The sequence below is a fragment of the Amaranthus tricolor genome, chromosome 13, assembly GCF_026212465.1.
Source record: "Amaranthus tricolor cultivar Red isolate AtriRed21 chromosome 13, ASM2621246v1, whole genome shotgun sequence".
In the NCBI taxonomy this organism is placed as follows: domain Eukaryota; kingdom Viridiplantae; phylum Streptophyta; class Magnoliopsida; order Caryophyllales; family Amaranthaceae; genus Amaranthus; species Amaranthus tricolor.
The window spans coordinates 7124650-7142611 of NC_080059.1; the positions used below are offsets into that span (position 1 = coordinate 7124650).

The 17962-nt window shown below is 36.0% G+C and overlaps 1 protein-coding gene across 3 annotated transcripts; it reads left to right on the forward strand.

The window, feature by feature from the left end:
• Positions 1–1577: 1577 nt before the first annotated feature.
• Positions 1578–12359, forward strand: LOC130798316 (DEK domain-containing chromatin-associated protein 1-like). Of its 3 annotated transcripts, none has more exons than XM_057661251.1 (11): positions 1578–2538; positions 2650–2683; positions 2925–3004; positions 3136–3195; positions 4336–4446; positions 4527–4607; positions 4700–4771; positions 7361–7817; positions 8368–8465; positions 8555–8585; positions 11946–12359. In XM_057661251.1, exons 1-11 carry the CDS (start codon positions 1879–1881, stop codon positions 12080–12082), a joined length of 1821 nt encoding a protein of 606 aa, XP_057517234.1. In that variant the 5' UTR covers positions 1578–1878; the 3' UTR covers positions 12083–12359. The 3 variants fall into 3 exon arrangements, with proteins under 3 accessions (XP_057517234.1, XP_057517236.1, XP_057517235.1); XM_057661252.1 differs by having other exon boundaries at positions 1579–2538; positions 7364–7817; XM_057661253.1 differs by lacking the exon at positions 3136–3195.
• The last annotated feature ends 5603 nt before the right edge of the window (positions 12360–17962 follow it).

Below are 17962 nucleotides of genomic sequence, written 5' to 3' on the forward strand. Positions count from 1 at the left end.
TCGAATCTTGTCCTGCCACTCTTAGAGAGACATAGGGCGATTAAAGGTTGTTCGCGTTACCAACTTCCTCTCGATACCTAGAATGTCTTGATTGATTATCATTCGAACTCCCTTGACCTAACTTATCTTTATTTCTAATAGAACATCCTAGGGTGGACGTAGTCTACTCCCCGCTTGTCTTTCATTGTTGAGTTTCGCTTCTTATTCTTGTTATTAGTTAAGTTCACCCACCAACCAACCTTCCATATAACCTTCCCACACCAAGTCTTTAGTGTAGTATCCCTTGTCCTTGTGGTTCGACCCCTGACTTACCATTACACTCGTTGTAGAAGTATCAGGGTGATTATAAATATTGTTTGTATAACTAGGCTTTTAGTATTAACAACGTGCTAGAAACCCGGCTATCATGTAGTTATAGAATTTAGTTGACATCACTTAAATTCAAAATAACATCATGTAATATATGTAAATATATCTTATATGAACTAGTTAATGTATTATTTTCCACATGAGTGATTAGGGTTTAAATTTTAAAACTTATGAAGCGCGTTTTGCTTTAATTTTATTCAATGGTGATTATAATTTTTTATTTTAAAATATTAACATCACTTTTTTTTACCTGTATCTATATATTTTGTTGTAATTTCTATATATTTTGTTCGAGTTATTTGCTCTATTATCTTATTTTGAAATATGTAGTAAAATTGATGCATCTCCTTAAATTTGTGATATTACTAGTCATTTATTTGCTTGCAGAGAAGATAAGCTAAATTCCACGAGTCACTTCATTTAGCATAGTCTATTGTATAGCCTATTTGATTTTGGAAATTAATGAAAGACGTTGGAGCCTTGATTAAGATTTTGGGAGTACCTATTTAAAAAATTGATGGAGTTTTAATTAATCGATAAATTCTCAAATGAAACAGTTTTACGATGAGACTATATATACACTTATAATTTTAAAGATCATTTACAATTTTAAATTTATTATCTCTTTTTGCATTACTAGAATCCTAAATCTATTTCGGATTGTCTTAATTTGCATTCTTTTCTTATTTGAAATTAAACTTTATTATCTACTTTTAATTAATATCATCAACACAATTCAATCTTTTATTTTTATTTAAAATCACATTTTTTATACTAAAAATACAAGTTATTAGTCAATTGTCATTCTCAATTTGCATCATTTTCTTTGTCGACAATAGTCACATTTTCTTTTTTTAATCTTATCCACAAACTAATATTTTCCTATGTTAATCATTTACTTTTTTTTTTGTTTTATTCTTCAATTTAATTCCCACTTTTTATAACTTTTGCAAAATAAAAGAGACGAAGGGACTACTTGTCTACTACAACCATTATTGTTAAAATCACCGATTTGGATCGTAAATTCGTATAATTCTAGGATTCAATGACTAGAATCGTTAATGGAATGGAAATCAAGTGGAATTGTTGACTAGGATCGGCTGGAGTAACGATCCCAACGATCCTACTTTCAAGAACAAAGCTTCGGGGTGGGATCGTTAAAATCAGCAAAAATCACGCAACCGCGAGAAATAAGGAAAACTAGGAATACCCGTTAGGTCAGTACCCGCGAAGTGGAGTTCTACGAAACATTTGAACCCGCAAAATCAAAAAACACAGCCCGCCCTTCGCTAACAAATTGAGTCCCAAAAATCACAATTCCTTCTCAAATTTCCAAAATAACTCTTTTCCTCAATTTTCCTTCATCAAACTTTTTTCGCACCGAATCTATTCTCCCTTCTTTTGCTGTCCGATCAATACTTCCATTTCCATTGTTTTTACGGTTTCCATTTTCTGCTTCGCTAGGGTTTTTTCCTTTAAAATTCAACTCCAGTTCTGCTAAAATCATCAATGGCTACGGAAGATGTAGACAAGCAACCGGAAAACGAGCTGGAAAGTGGAGGAGTGAAGGAACTTGAAGAGGATGTTTTAGGTAAAGAGCAACAGGAACAAGTAGACGACGAGAAGCCGGAAAACGAGCTGGAAAGTGGAGGAGGGAAAGAACTTGAAGAGAAAGTTAAAGGCAAAGAACAGGAGGATGAAGTAGACGACGAGAAGCCGGAAAACGAGTTGGAAAGTGGAGGAGGAAAAGAACTTGAAGAAGAAATTAAAGGTGAAGAACAAAAGCAACAAGTAGACTGCAAGAAAGATGTTGAGGTGAAAGATGATGCGAAGGAAGAGAAAAAGGGTAAAGATGATGTGAAGAAAGAGAATAAGGATAAAGATGATGTGAAGGAAAAGATTGAGGATAAAGAAGACGAAGAGGAAGAGAAGAAGGTTAATAATGGTAAGAGAGATCGCAAAAAAGCTGATGAAGAACTGGAAGTTCAAGAACAAGAAGATCGTGAGGAAAAAAAGTTCTCGAAGAAGATGAAGCCAACTCCTCCGTCTGGTCCCAAAGAAGCTACTACGCCCATAGTTGATAGGCCAACAAGAGAGCGAAAATCTGTTGATAGGTATTTAAGTGCTCCTCTTAGTCGTTCTCCTGTTACACCATTGTCTATTGCTAAGGTGAGTTTTTGTTGTTATTATTCTTTCAGTAATTTAAGCAAAGATTTGTTGTTCGTGTATGGAGATATGTTTAATTTTTGTTCTAAATTTAGGTTTTTTGACAAATTTTAGGGCAGTGGAAGGCATCTCAAGGATATTCCTAATGGTTTGTGTTTATTTTTCTTTTTATCTATCTTGTTTTCATTTTGCAAATATGTTCATCTTGTTGTGTCTTAAGGGTTTTGAGTAAGTTTCAATTTATTTGGAGATGTGTTAAGGTGCTGCTGCACTACTAGGGGCGAAGTTTTTGCCTGATGGATCGAGCAACTACCTCTGCTGTTCATAGTGTCATTAATCATAGATTCATTTTGCAAATGTGCTTTATCATTGATTTTGAACTATTCCAGTGGCTTATAAGCTCTCAAAGAGGAAACCTGATGACAATCTGCAAATGCTGCACACGATTCTTTTTGGAAAGAAAGCAAAGGTTTGCTGCATTCTTTTTTTATTGTTTGTGAAATTTTTCCCAACAAAATATTTAAAAATGTCTATTCATGTCTTAGGAAGGTAATTATGAATCTGATAAGCATTTAGGTTAATTCCATTTGCCTTTTGTAGGCACATAATCTGAAGAAAGATATTGGTCAATTTTCAGGTTTTGTGTGGGTTGACAATGAGGTAGGCTGTTAATGTTTTTTTTTGCTGAAAGTCAATCATATTATCATTTTTTTTGTTTGCCAGGAAGTGATAACTTTATGTAGTTATTTGAGAAGTAAACCGATCAACAACTTCTAGAACTAAGAACACTCATGGACCTTTCCATCATCTCTTGGTTGTTGATGTTGTACATATACAATGAATGAAGTTTGGTGTTTCTATAAGTAGATCAAGATTAGTTTTTGATTAGAAATCAATAGTAAGACACATGAACAATAACTCTCAATTTGTTGAGAGTTATGTTTCATGTGTCTTGAGGTTTTTGAAAGAGTAAGTATGATTTGTTTACAAACTTGTAATGTTAAGGTATTATGTCAAGATTCAATAAAAAGGTGTTATGTCAAGGATATGTTTTGGCTGGCAAAGTGAATTATCTTTTTTTTTTTTGGTCAAAGGGAAGGGGGCTCGTAGGTTCCTTAATTGAGCATTGTTGTGCTCGTGATATTGATTGATTTTGTGTTTCTTCTTTCACTTTACTTGAAAAGCAATTGAACAAGATCTATGTAAACATTTTTGTTGATGGAGTTTTATGTTGCATATAGCTATTGTCGATTATAAATTTCAAGAGCAAAAATTCTTTGAATGCGTCAAGATTTTTATGGGGACAAAAATGCAATTGTCTAGCTAAGGTCCTAGAGCTAATTTATGTTCTTTTTCTTAAAATTTGAAGAGGATTAAACTTGTTCCCTTACTTTCATTTTTCTTATTATTTTAATCTGGTTAATGTTAGGTATATCTATTACTTTCCTACTCACATTTTTATGTTCACTTCAATTCCAGTAATTTCAATATAGTTCAAATAGTTTTAATAAGTTGCAAAGAATAGGACCTTTATTTATCTCTTTCCATTATACCATTCTTGTCGGTTTTGTGGTGTATGGTTGGAAAAGAGTGATAATGTGTCTTGAACAAGTGTTACAAATTTATTGGTTTGAATTGCTTCTTTATATGTCTTTTGACATTTGCTACCCACAATGCTCCCTTGAGTTTGTCCCAAATGATTAGTATTGGTTGTAGTGTCTTTGAATCTTATAAAAGTATGAGAGCCTTTATTTATTTCTCCTGATGTTTATCAACAAATAATTGTTTCCATGTTGGCAGGAAAAGCAACGAGCTAAAACAAAGGAGAAGCTTGACAAATGCGTCAAAGAAAAATTGTTGGATTTTTGTGACCTGCTCAATATTCCTATAAATAAATCTTCTACTAAAAAGGTAGATATTAGTATAGAAAAATCTTTCCATTCCATTGTTTTTTGAGTTTGAAATTATTTTTCATCTTAATTATCTCTTAGGAATATCTATCTGTGAAGCTGTTGGAATTTTTGGAGTCACCACAAGCTACAACTGATGTTTTGCTTGCTGATAAAGAGCAGGTCTTTAGTAACCTCTTTATTCTTTTACATGAGGTATTTTTATGTTTAGCTTTACTGAAAAACTTGGTTTAATGTTTTTCCGTGATTTGTAGGACACAAAAAAGAAGAAAAAAAAGGCAACACCTGAGAGTTCAAAAGCTTCTTTTGCTAAAAACTCTGCTAAGGTTTGTTGTACCTTTCTTGACCATCTAATCTGCTTAACTTTCTCTGAAATAATGCTTGGATAAGTGTCCATAGTATTTTGGTCAGGTAAATTTCACTAAATATAAGGGAATTAGCCTTGTGCTTTTGTTAACATATGGTGTCTAGTGATGATACCAATGTGCTCATATGCCACAATTATCCCTGGCCATAGATGAATTAGAAGAGTTTTTAGTGACATTAATTTGGTTAATTTGAAAAACTCTACAATTACGATATGGTGCGACCTTGTTTTTGCACTGTTGTTCGAAGACTCTTTTCTTATTTGCTTATTATACATAGTTGCGTATGAATGTTTTTGTAGTTGAATTTGGATAGGACGTCATATTCCAAAGCTCTTCAAAAACTCATCATTGATTCTTTCTTGATATCTACTGTGTAAGGTTTGTAATGCTTGATGAAACAAATGTGGAATGGCAGTTAGAAGAACTTATTATAGGGTGATAAGGAGACCAATTGCTACCTATGTAAAAAAATGTCATTTTGAAATACCTTTAAAGCTTTAGCGACAATCCTTATAAAAGTATTGTTGCTAGAATCACATATTAAGCATTAGTTTCTCATTCTTTGATTGTTTAACTAGTAAAAAACATTGAATTAATGTTGAATTATAATTAAAGTTGTTTTTTTTCCTTTTTCTTTTCTTTTCTTTTCTGTGTGGTATAAAATTGGAGAAAAATTAGGGTTGAGAGGGAACACACATTAACAACAATTAGAGTAGTAGTAAAATGTCTACCACAACATTTACAGACCAAAATTATGATTAACTTTGTTATCATTGCTCAACTAATATAACTTATTGATGTAATTCAAAATTTACATTCACCATTAATATTGCAAACACTATTTTTTGTTTTTAAGCTCACTTAGTACTTCGTTGTTTGCTATTTTTAATCCTCACGATTTCAATCATTCAACTAGCTCTTATGTGAGCTACTCTCAAATCTCTATAGTCATAGTCCTTTCTTTATGCTTTGTCCAAAAAGTGTTGAGATGGCCAATAATCCACCATTTCTCTCTACACTTAGCCTTCTTTAGGCCTCTCAATGACTAGATTTTTTGACAAATCCTTTTCATATTTCCCACAAATGCACATGCTTAGACAAGTATCTTATTTGCTTGTACGAGCACCAAAACAAGGCAAAGGCCTCACACAAATTGCTCGTTTGAGTTGTAGGGTGCTCATTTGAGGACTACTCATCTAAGGACGGGGTGTGCTTGTTTGAGCATAGCCTGTCCTCCAGCATATCTACCTCACCTCTTCTTGGTTGCTTGTTGGAGCACTAAGCTTGCTTATTTGAGCTCTGTTGAATTGTGAAATGCTCAATCCTAGACCACTGGCCAATTTTTTTTTCCTTTTTCTAGAGTCTTATCATCTTCGACATCACATCAAACCAATAGATAAGATAGTAAAGCAATGTAATAATCAACTTTTAATCATAATTTTACTCCTTTTAAAAGATAGTTCATTTTCATTGAACTTCATATATATTTGACATTATTCCTAGTTCTGTTGGAAGAAATATACCCTTTTGTTCTCTTTGATTAAGAAGATACTTAATAGTCTCATTTAAAATGCTTTTCCAAGCTTTGTTAACAAGAAAAAATTGTATCAGTTAGGACAAAGCCAATGCGCTGCATTGTAAGGTCTTCAATGCCATGACCAAATTTGATCTTGAGGGGGTTTGGGTGTTAGATAGGATCATGGTGGCCTAGACTCGGTAAGGTGTGGTCATGTCCATCGATTATTTCTATCTTCTCTTATGGTTCAATTTTAAAGAAAGGACTGGTAAGGTGGTTTGGGCCTGTTAGTGAACATGCCTTATGACAAATATTGGCTAGGTCTGGCTGCCGTTTGTTTGATCCTATTGGTTTTGACAAAGCTATCAGTATATTTTTGCAAGACCGATTTATTAAACTTCACATAGTTGGTGATACTGCTGTCTAGTTTTCTTTCACATCTCCATGATATCTGTTCCAAACTGTGGTTTGTTAGTGTTTTTTCATAGTGCAGAAACTGCAATGATGAAATTAGATGCTAGGTGTAAATTTTAAACCACAGTTTGATCTTTTGCCAGGAAAAAGAAATGCTACATTTAATGGAAATTTATAGAGATTAAACCCTAGATCCAAAATTTTAAGATATAAAGTACAAAGTGAAGATCAGATTGTTGGGCCAATTTACTGAGGCTAGACGGTAATGGATTTACGATAATGAAATTCTAGTAGTTTAATGGAAAGTTTTAATATTCAGTTCATTTTTGGTAAACTAAAAAAAAAAAAAACAAGTTTGCACTTCAAAAAAAAAAGTAAGGCTTTCATTGGGGGTTGGAAATTTTTTGAAATTGCTAATGGTAAACCCTTTTTTTTAGTAAAAGAGACTCCAGGGTCTATAGATGGAGTGTTTGATCAAGATGGAGTGTTAATACCATTGTTAATTATTTCTCAAATATAGATTACTAATTTTCTTTTGCAGTTTTGTTGAAGTTTTAATGACATGATTATCTCTCCTCATACACTGCCTAACAAATCTTACATCTAAATTTCCAAAGCAGAATACTCTAACTGGGAAAAAATGGAAAAGGAGGGAAAAAGAGGATGAATATGTTGATGCTGATGACATAGATGATAATGAGGATAGTGGTCAGGATATTGATTCAGACCAAGAGGAAGAGGGCGCTATAGAAATGATGATTAACGAAGGTAGTTTGACCAAGGGTAACTCTGAAGCTGAAGATGGGAATAAGTCTACAAAGACTAAAAGGAGTAGGTCTGAGAAAACGACCAAAAGACCTGCAAAATCTGCCAAGAAAACCACAAGTGCACCAGATAAATCCTTGGCTGCTGCTGGAGCCTCTGCCTCATGCTTCAAAGCAAAGGGATCTTCAAGTAAGAAGAAACAGGTTGAGGAGGAAACCAATAAAGAGAAGCCTATTCCAGTTGAGGATAAGTCCTCCGGCAAGAAACAAAGAAGTAATTCCGCAGCTAAATCTGCTATCAAAGATCAAGGTAAATTTAACTGTATTATCTTCAAATGTATATTTTGAGAGTTTAGAGTGTCTTTTGCTTGTTACTGGATAGTGGCTACGTAAGGGCCTAACCTCCTTGATTATTTGTGAAATGTTCTTAGATAACATGAGTGTATTAGTGCTGATTTATACTGACCTGATTTTTGCCTAGAATGAAGATGACAGATTCTGTAAATTATTTGAATTACTAGAGTGGTATTTTCTGAACCCAAAATTAAATGCTTGACTATTCGTAATAATGCCAATTCAAAGAAGCCCAAGATCAATTCAGAGCCAAGATGAGAGAACCTAAACCGTTATAACCCAGTTTTTCATCAACTGTAGGACTTGTACATAATGTACACCTGAAATGAACCTGATCCACCCAATGGCAGCCCAATTAGTATATTTCAACTGTTTGGTTGGCTTTCTTAAGCTATTCTGAGTATTTTAAAACATTTCCTTCTTGTGATTTCTCATCCATGTATTCATTATTCTATTATAGCAGTGTGTTGACATTTATTTATTTTCTTTTGCTTTCTGCCTTATAGGTAAAGGAAAATCAAAGGAAGAAGCAAAATCAGAGCCAACAAATGATGAAATACGTGCTCAGACAGAAATTCTTCTGAAAGAAGTGGACTTTGATACTGTAAGAAATCTTGATCTCTATGGTTCTGTAATAAGTCTTTTTTTTAAATAGTTTATTAACCTTCTGCCTTATTTAAAATTTATCTGTAGGCAACCCTATCAGATATACTTCAACGTCTTGGTATGCTACCTTTAACTCTTTTCTAGTTTCAATCTCGTCTTGTGATTTTTGATGCATTATTGATTGTTCCCTTGGTTACTAGTGATCAAGCCCACAAGTGCTTGTATATGAACTTGCTTGTTTTAGATAATTCTTTTAGGGAAATGAGACCAAGGTTCGTAAAATAGCATTCTATGCTTTTTTATCAAAAAAGAAAACCTTAAGCTCACCCATCAATCATCAGTATATACTTAATAATACATTTTTGTTAAGATCAATTTGGCTTGGCTGTAGCTTAGCTGCTACTAAATAAAAAACATTAAATTCAAGGATGGGTCTCAACCTTAGCTATGCACTTTGCTTGGCTGTAGCAAAGGTTATAAGAGAATTGAACTCAATGTTGGGAACAGTGATGGAAATGTGATGGCAGTTTCTGCACCTTAGCTATGCAACAGTCCATGCATGGGTCTCAACCTCTGATGAGTATGGAAGGAATTACAAGGACTTGCAATTCAGTATTTTTGTGGCCTATATATGTTGTAAAGGCTTGGTCTCTATAGGATACCTGCGGTCTTTTTTAACGTTGTTCCATTATTCTCTAAAGTTCACAGGGAAACTAAATATTTTGAATTTGAAGGGAAGGAAATAGCTTAGAGTATAAATTATGATTAAATTTTTAGAGGGGCCCATAGGTTGCCTCTGGCGATTTGCTTCGACGCTCAAGCCAATTATTATGTAAAAGGAGTACCTGGGATTAGGAAGCTCAATCTCAAGTGCACTGTCACTTTAGCTTGGAGGAACTTAGCTACGGTTTCCTTGTTGTGTGAGGCCTTGATTAATATTATTTATCATGAGGGTAAATGCTAAGAGAGGGAATAGTTATCCTATGATTGAGCGTAATAAGTGAGTAGGAGTTGATTTCAAATCACTAAGTAATGTCCTTTTTGATCTTCATGTGTACTGTTAGTTCGTTCTATGTGGTTTACACCTTTTCTTTAGCTTTCTGAGTAGAATAAGCTGTTTTTTTGACGTGATAACTTCTCATTGGATGTGCAGTAGGACATTTAGTACATAGTTAATCTTTCGCCCATTTTGTGGAAGTTACTACACTTTTTCTGAAAAAGTATGCCTTTGTTCTTTCACACAAGCTACCATTCCTATTATGCTGTACTGTTCTGGACGCCCATGCATTTAATTCTACATCTTTACAATATTGAAGATGATCTTTTTGCTAAGCATCTAATAAGGGGCCTAGATCCATAGGGCCCAGGAGCATACAATAACAATCCGATACATTAGAAGTGAGTTTATCTTTAAAAGAACTAGAAAGGACATACTTCAGGTCATAGGATGATATAGAGGCCAATACTAGTCAAAATAGTACTGCTATCTTGTTTGTTTTGGCAGGAAATGCTGTTATGGGTTTGTTCTTGTTTTTTCTGTTATGTATAACTATTGGTTAGAGTGATCAGTGATGTACTGTAACAATGTCAAATGATTCTCTAGTTTCCTCGCGAATTGAAAATAGCGAATTATGTTCGGTATTGGGCTATTATTGGGCAAGTTTCAGCGAGTTGTGAATTCAAAAAGCAAATTAGCGAGCAAATTATGTTACACTGTACTGTACTATCCAATGAATATTACATTTGTTTATTTTCTGTCGTCTACATATCTCATTCTCTCTTTGATTGATCGTCATTGGACCTCTTCTTCACTTCTATCTGTTTAGATCATAACAGAAGATCATCTTGATTTACGTTATCATATGAAGTAGGAGCTGTTTTATTTGACACTGATTAAAGCTTTCTGTTATATTTATTCCTCGATGTTTACATGCTTTCCTGTAAGGTACCAATATTATTTTCACACTTCTGTTTCATGTAAAAATTTTTTTTATCCCTATACTCCCTTGCAACATGTCTCTTCAACTCCAAAATGGCTCTTGGTTATTTTTTCTTTAATTAAATGTCATATTTCTATTTTCTTAACAGCCTTTAATAAGTAAAACATTCTATCCAAATGTGAAAACATTTACAGCTTATTCTCTTGCCCCTTTGAGTTTTACTCCCACTTTTTTGGGAGATATTTTTTCTCTAAGAGGTCCAACTCAAATGGCAGCATGAGTATATGTAAATGAGAGGTATGTTTTCCTTTGATTTGATAACACATTTATCATTGCTTAATCTCTATTTTATGGTTCCACACCCTCCTTTCCCCTAAATATTGTTTGACATAGGCTCATGGCTCTTTTTTCTTTCTTTCACCCTTTTATCTTCATTACATTCAGTTCATATTTTTCTCTCCTCTCTGTTTTTCTTAACCTCACTTTATTTCCCCTCATTCTTTTCTCTCTCCCTCTCATATTCCCATAGGTGGTCCCTCATTACTTCCTTTATTTTGTGGATTTTAATTTTGCAACAGTAGCAGGTGGAGCGTTTGTTAGGATAGTGTATGCGGCTGTATAATTGTCCTGTCTCCCTTCCCTCTTCTCTAACAAAGCAATAGTAAACTTGATTTCCTCCCTTACCCTCCGTTCCCCTTCTCTTTGAAGATTCTATCTAAACTTATGCTTAAGGGATACGGGACTAATTTTCATTTATGATTTTTGTTGTAAAGCCAGGATTTGAATGACCGCAATATTAGGACTTCACTTTTGTTTTAGTACTAGGTCATAGAGTTATTTGTTTGGGGGCGTATATGGTGCTTGGGATTTTGGAGGCAAAGATAAACCAACATTTCGCTAATTGCAGGTTGGATTATGGGGAAAGAAAATTCAGGGACATAAATGATGTGACCGTAATCACCTTGGTGTTTTTTGCAACTTTTTATACTGTGATAGGTGGTATCAGGTTTGCTTAGAGACGGGAATAAAAGATGCTAGGTGATCAGTATGTTTGCGTACCAAATTAGGGGACACCTAACAACTCTTATTTATTTCAAAGCTCAAATATTATTGTGTTCATCCTTTGTAAGCACACAGAAGGTATGCAGATTTATGCCATATTTTGCAGGGACACAGCAAAGAATAAGGATTAGGGTGAGTTATGAACAATGATAAGAAAATACTGTTCTGATGCATTGTGCTTTACCCTAGAAGTAGAAACTTCGTTTGCTTTTTAAATTAACATATGCTGAAAGAATGACGTCACAGTTTTTACTGAATAAATTGGATTGTTCAAGCATTGTTGGTTATTAAGTTAGGATGAATTGGATTCATTGGATACGCAACTAAAATATGCATACTAACCTTTTAGCATCAGACACTATTTTTATTCAGGACTATGCATCTGCACTTTGCAGTCACTTATTTTAAAAGCAATCGTGAATGCTGGTGTCATTCTATTGATGCATTTTAGTAATATGGTTGTAATGTGTTTTCAGGTACTCACTTTGGCATGGACTTGATGCATAGGAAGGTAGAGTTTAAAGCCCTTATTATTGAATTAATTGAAAATATGGCCAATGAGGAAGTTGACAATGATAATGGTGAGGATGCAGAGGACTCTGGAAAGGATTAAATAAGGATGTTCTTGGCTTCGGCTTATTTTACAATTGGGTTTGATTAAAGCGTTTTAATTGTGAAGTTCTATTCTTAATACCATAAGAGGTTGTAGACTTGTAAATTAAAGAGTCTGCGCCATAAATATTTCTGATCTTTGTGTATTATAGTCATAAATAACTCTTTTTTACTCAATATTAGGATTAGGGTGTCTCTTAACATCCTATTTTTGTATTTGACAAGCACAGTTTTGTAGGATGACTAAGTAGCTCAGTTTGAATGGAGTTTTGCAGTTATACTGAGTGTTTATTGGAACTTGATAGCTAGGTTTTGAAGTAGATTTGCACGATGAATTCATTCATACTTTAATAGTTGAAAATTTGAAATACCTAAGCTAAAAAAAAAAAATTAATTAAATAAATTAAGTTTTACAAAATTTTCATAAGTAAGCGTGAAAATCTTAAACTTATGGTTTGGGGCTGTTTGCTGTTACTAACTGCGAACAGAACTGCTCTACAAAAACGCAAGTCAGTTTCTGTTTTTCGCATTTTACCTAATTTCTTAAAACCCTAACTTCATTCGACATTCTCCCTCTAAAATTGTAACATCCCGGCCCCTAGGATCGCTGGTGACTACTCATAGAGACTGTAGACTGGCCCCATAAACCAACACAAGTCTTTCCAGGGAACTTTAGCTTCACTCGTGCGCACCCGGGAACACTTCCCAGGAGGTCACCCATCCTAAAATTGCTCCTCACTAAGCACGCTTAACTGTGGACTTCTTAGCAAATAGGCTCCTTAGAAAAAAAGATACATCTTGTTGGTATGAGTAGTCTATCAATCCTTTTTCAAGCTAAATCTAGGGTATTACACTCACCCCAACTTAAGAATACAACGTCCTCGTGGGACCGTAACTTCGGATCTTTTCCCTCGCTAGGTGCACTGAGCACTATCAGTCACGGTCGCAGGATTGCTCTCATGCCATTTGTAACACCCCGGCCCCTCGGATCGCTGGTGATTACTCATGGAGACTGTAGACTGGCCCCACAAACCAACACAAGTCTTTCCAGCGCACTTTAGCCTCACTCGTGCGCACCCGAGAACACTTCCTAGGAGGTCACCCATCCTAAGATTGCTCCCCACCAAGCACGCTTAACTGTGGAGTTCTTAGCAAATGGGCTCCCTAGAAAAAAAGATTCATCTTGTTGGTATGAGTAGTCTACTAATTCTTTTTCAAGCTAAATTTAGTGTATTACAAAAACCATTGATTCAATCCATCAAGTTTTGCATTCCTCTTTCGATTTGACACTTCAAAATTAGTGTGGGATACTCTAGCTTGCTCAAAGGTAAATTTTTTTGTGTTTTTTTGGTGTATATGTAGTTTTTTAGGGTTTTAACCAAATTTGTTTATTATTTCAAATTTAGGTTACTAGTTGTTAAATCAAAACTATTCTTAATCATCCATAAGTATTGAAGGTAATTTTTAATTGTTTTTATAGCTTTATGTTGTTTTATGAATCAATGTTTGTGAATTAGTGGAATTCAATGTTGATAATATTATTAGAAATGTTGGTATTAGAAATATTACTTATGAATTGATTAATTATTTAGATTTTATGTGTATTATATATGTATGAGCTTAGTTATATTTTGAATTTTAATAATTTTTAGATCAAAAAAGATTATAATCGAATGAATGTAATGTACTTGTATGACCATGAGTTGATGTTGATGTTGATTTTCTTTGTATTACTGTAGAAAATGGTATCATTTCGCGTAACTATAGTATGTTTTTGGAATGGTTGTATTCGAGAAAATAGTGGCAAAGTTCATTATGTTGGGGGAAGACGTAAGTTGTTTGCTTGCAATTCGAACATGGATTTGAACCACTTTAAACATTTTATATGTTCCAAGATTGGTTTGGACCCTACTAGAAGTACCGTAAATATAAGCTTTAAATATGACATGAGTGGAGAATTGCTTGCCTTTCCTGTTGAGGATGATGAGGCTATAGCTGCCATGTGGGAGCATTCAAAGTCCACCCAAATTCCCTCTTTGGTGTTATACGTAGAAGAAGTACCATTAGGGAATGTAGTTGCTTCTAATCCTACTTCTACCCCTATGTCTATATTAACTCAGGAAACTGTAAGTCCCGTCGTTTCTTTTGCATTTTGTACTTTATCTCAAACCCCTACGAATCAAGTTCCAATTGATTCAATGGTTAACTTTGGAGAAATTGCTGAGATGGGACTTTTGGATGATGGAAATGACTCAATGAGAGTAATGTGCTCATTGACGATCCTTCTGAGGACGATGTGGATGTTGATAAGGATGCGCTAGCAGAACTACAATCATTCCTCCTACACCTTATGCCCTCTGTCCACCTTTAGACGAGAATGAGGAGGACAACTCATGGAGGACTTGGACTTGTGATACCATATACACCCAAGAGGGAGAGTTTGAGAAGGGTATGATGTTTGATAGCAAGGAATCGTTGTTGGAAGCTATCAGAGTGTATCAAATTCGCAGAAATGTGGAGTACAGAACGGAGACCTCGAACCAAACTGTCCTTACCTTGAAGTGCAAGCGGGGTTGTTCATGGAAACTTAGGGCTACGTTTGATTCTTATTTATCTTCATGGCGTATTGTTACCTATAAGGGTAAGTATGGTTCTTGTGTATTGGGTAGTGACATTGTTTCGGCTGGACACATTCACCTGACATCTTCTATCATTAACAATGTTATTAGAAATTATGTTGCTAAAGACCCATCCATTAAGGTATTTGTCGTACGGCAGATGGTTAAAGATCGTTTTGGTGTGGATGTGAATTATAAGAGAGAGTGGTGTACAAAGCAACAAGCATTGTTGTCCATTTACGGGACCTGGGAAGGTTCTTACTCACTCCTTCCACGCTTTTTAAAAGCGTTGCAACATTCCAATCCGGGGTTAGCACTTGAGTGGTATTTTAAGGAGGACAATGACACGGGCGTATATGTGAGACCTAATATTAGGACCTTCCAACGTGTCTTTTGAGCCTTTAAACCTTGCATTGAAGGCTTCAATTATTGTAAACCTCTTATTGCCATTGACAGCACACACTTGTATGGTAAATATCGTCATACCTTATTGACTGCCATTGCCCAAGATGGTGATAAGGTAATCTTTCCATTGGCCTTTGCCTTAGTAGAGAAGGAGAATATAAGTGCATGGTCCTGGTTCATGGCTTGTATTCGTAAGCATGTCACACAGAGGATGGGTTTATGCGTTAATACTGATAGACACGCTGGTATTTTTGCAACCATGGAAGAGCCGGAGTAGCAACCACCTAATGCTTATCATAGGTTTTGCTTACGCCATTTGCTTAGCAACTTCAATCATGCTATGGATAATGTTCAGTTAAAAAAGTTGTTTGGTAAAACAGCTGAGCAAAGACAACAAGTTAAGGTAATGAATGGTTTAAAGGCAATTGTGACTGCAAAACGAGAGGCAATTTTCTGGATTGATGACGTGGGTGATATGTCTAAGTGGTCGTTGTGTCATGATGGAGGACATAGGTATGGCGTTACTAATACGAACTTAGCTGAAGTTTTCAACTTTGTGATGAAGGGTGTACGTTTCTTACCTTTGACAACACTTGTTGAATTCACCTTCTATCGGGTAAACGACTACTTTGTTCAAAGACGTGAACGTGCTAGTGCATGGTTACTTGGAGGACACATGTACACAGCGCATGCCACTAGGATTATCAATAGAAATACTGAGAAGAAAAATTTCCTTGATATAATCGCATTTGATTACAGAAGTGGTGTATTCGAAGTTAAGACTGGGAGGGGTACTAGAGGATCGTCCAATGGGGGTAAGATTCAACATGTTGACTTGAATCAAATTAAGTGCACATGTAACAAACTTGAGATATACCACCTTCCTTGTTCACATATACTTGCTGTTTGCATCAAACGACACCTTTCATGTGTATCACATATTGGGAGAGCGCCCTCCATTGGAAGTGATCAGAGGGAGCGGGTTGCGATGCACATGGTTGGTTCATACCTTCTCGCATCTCCCCGAAGGTGCTTATGAAGGCACCATTTCTAGGTACGCCAAGGCGTACCTCCTATATTTGATAGGAGCTGTCTTGTTTGCCGATAAAACAAGCAACCAAATACAGCTCCTATGCTTAACTTTACTTGACGACCCGTGTGAGCGCATCGCCGAGTATAGCTGGGGCTCTGCAGCCCTAGGATACTTGTACAGGAGGCTATGTGGTGTTGCCCAAAAGAACGTTAAAGAGATTGCAGGACCACTAGTCATATTACAGGTAATAACGATAACATTTAATTCTAATCCACATTTGGTGAGTTACATACTAATTACATTTGCGATCGTTAGCTGTGGGCGTGGGAGCATATTCTTATCGGCCAACCTTACAGAACCGTTGGTCGTGGTGATATTGCTCCTCCACCACAACCCCCACCAGATGTTGCGTTACGGTTCAAGGTGGAATTTTGCACACCGGACGCGCAAGCACACTGACAGCGGTCTCAGATTCTACCGAGATCAGTTAGACCTGCTATGACCCAACTAGGTAAACATTTTACTACTCATTAACATTAGTACAATTTAATTAACATATCACTTACCTTTTCATAACATGTATTTTAGTTTTTGTGGGACCCATACCCTGTGGAAGCCTACGCAGCTGTACCCGAACACTCGGGGATTCATTCAAGTGCGTGGAGGGATCTGTGCCATTCATTTGCTTCGACATTGTCGAAGTACATCTACCAGAGCGCGTAATGCGCTAATATGGGTTGGTACAGAGCATTCCACCGCCTTGTGACATTGAAACGCAACTGCACCTAATTTCGCGCAAAAATCAGACTGGGGCAAACTGGATGGAGATCAACTGGCGTCACATCGCTCGTTGGGATGGTAGACTTGAGCTGCTGGCACAAGGTGCGCCGATCGATGTTCATGGCGCACCTACTACACTAGACTCCATATCGTGGTTCCTCTCCATCACGCGCCGATGGATGACATCACGTGTCATCTTCGCTGCAGCATATTATGCACCTGCTGCGCCTGTGATGACCCAATTTGTAAGTCTTCATTTGCATTTATATGATTAAGTTGCCGATTAAATAATATAATGTTACATTAACTAAATATTAATTGCAGGCACAAGGTACGACAGACGTGAAGCGGTACAGCCACGAGGAGCCGGTGAGGGAGATTGCGCATGGCATGCTCGTCGGCTCGCAGTCCAGCACTTCATACCGGAAGTCGCTGCAGAGTCCTCATCGACTACCGCCCATACGCACGTCTCATCTCCTGCTTATGACTACCATTTGGAGGAGATGGACCATTCATACCCCGTTGACGTTGCGGAGACCTCGCAGGCTGGTCCATCACAGCCATCACAGTACCAGTCCCCTCCACTGCCAGAGCGACACCCGAACGCCTCTTACTACCGTAGGAGGCGTAGGAGACCAACTTAGTTGGATAGGGTAGATGAGGGTCGTGAGCGTTAACGTTTAAGTTTTGTGTATTTGGATCGACTATGTACATATATATATATATATATTTTTATTGAGTTGTATATTTCAAACATTTGTATATATTTTGTTGTATATATATATTTAATTACTTTATCATAACCTCCAAGCTTTGACTTATTCTGATGTCTCTAGTGCAAATACAACAAAAAACAAGAAAATAAAGGAAAAAAATATTTAATTAGTTGTTCGCAGTTAGTAACTGCGAACAGCAAATAAGACAAATTAACTGTTCGCAGTTACTAACTGCAAGCAGCTATTTTGTCTTATTTGCTATTCGCAGTTACTAACTGCGAACAGCACCAAACCATAGATTTGAGATTTTCACGCTTACTTTTGGAAAT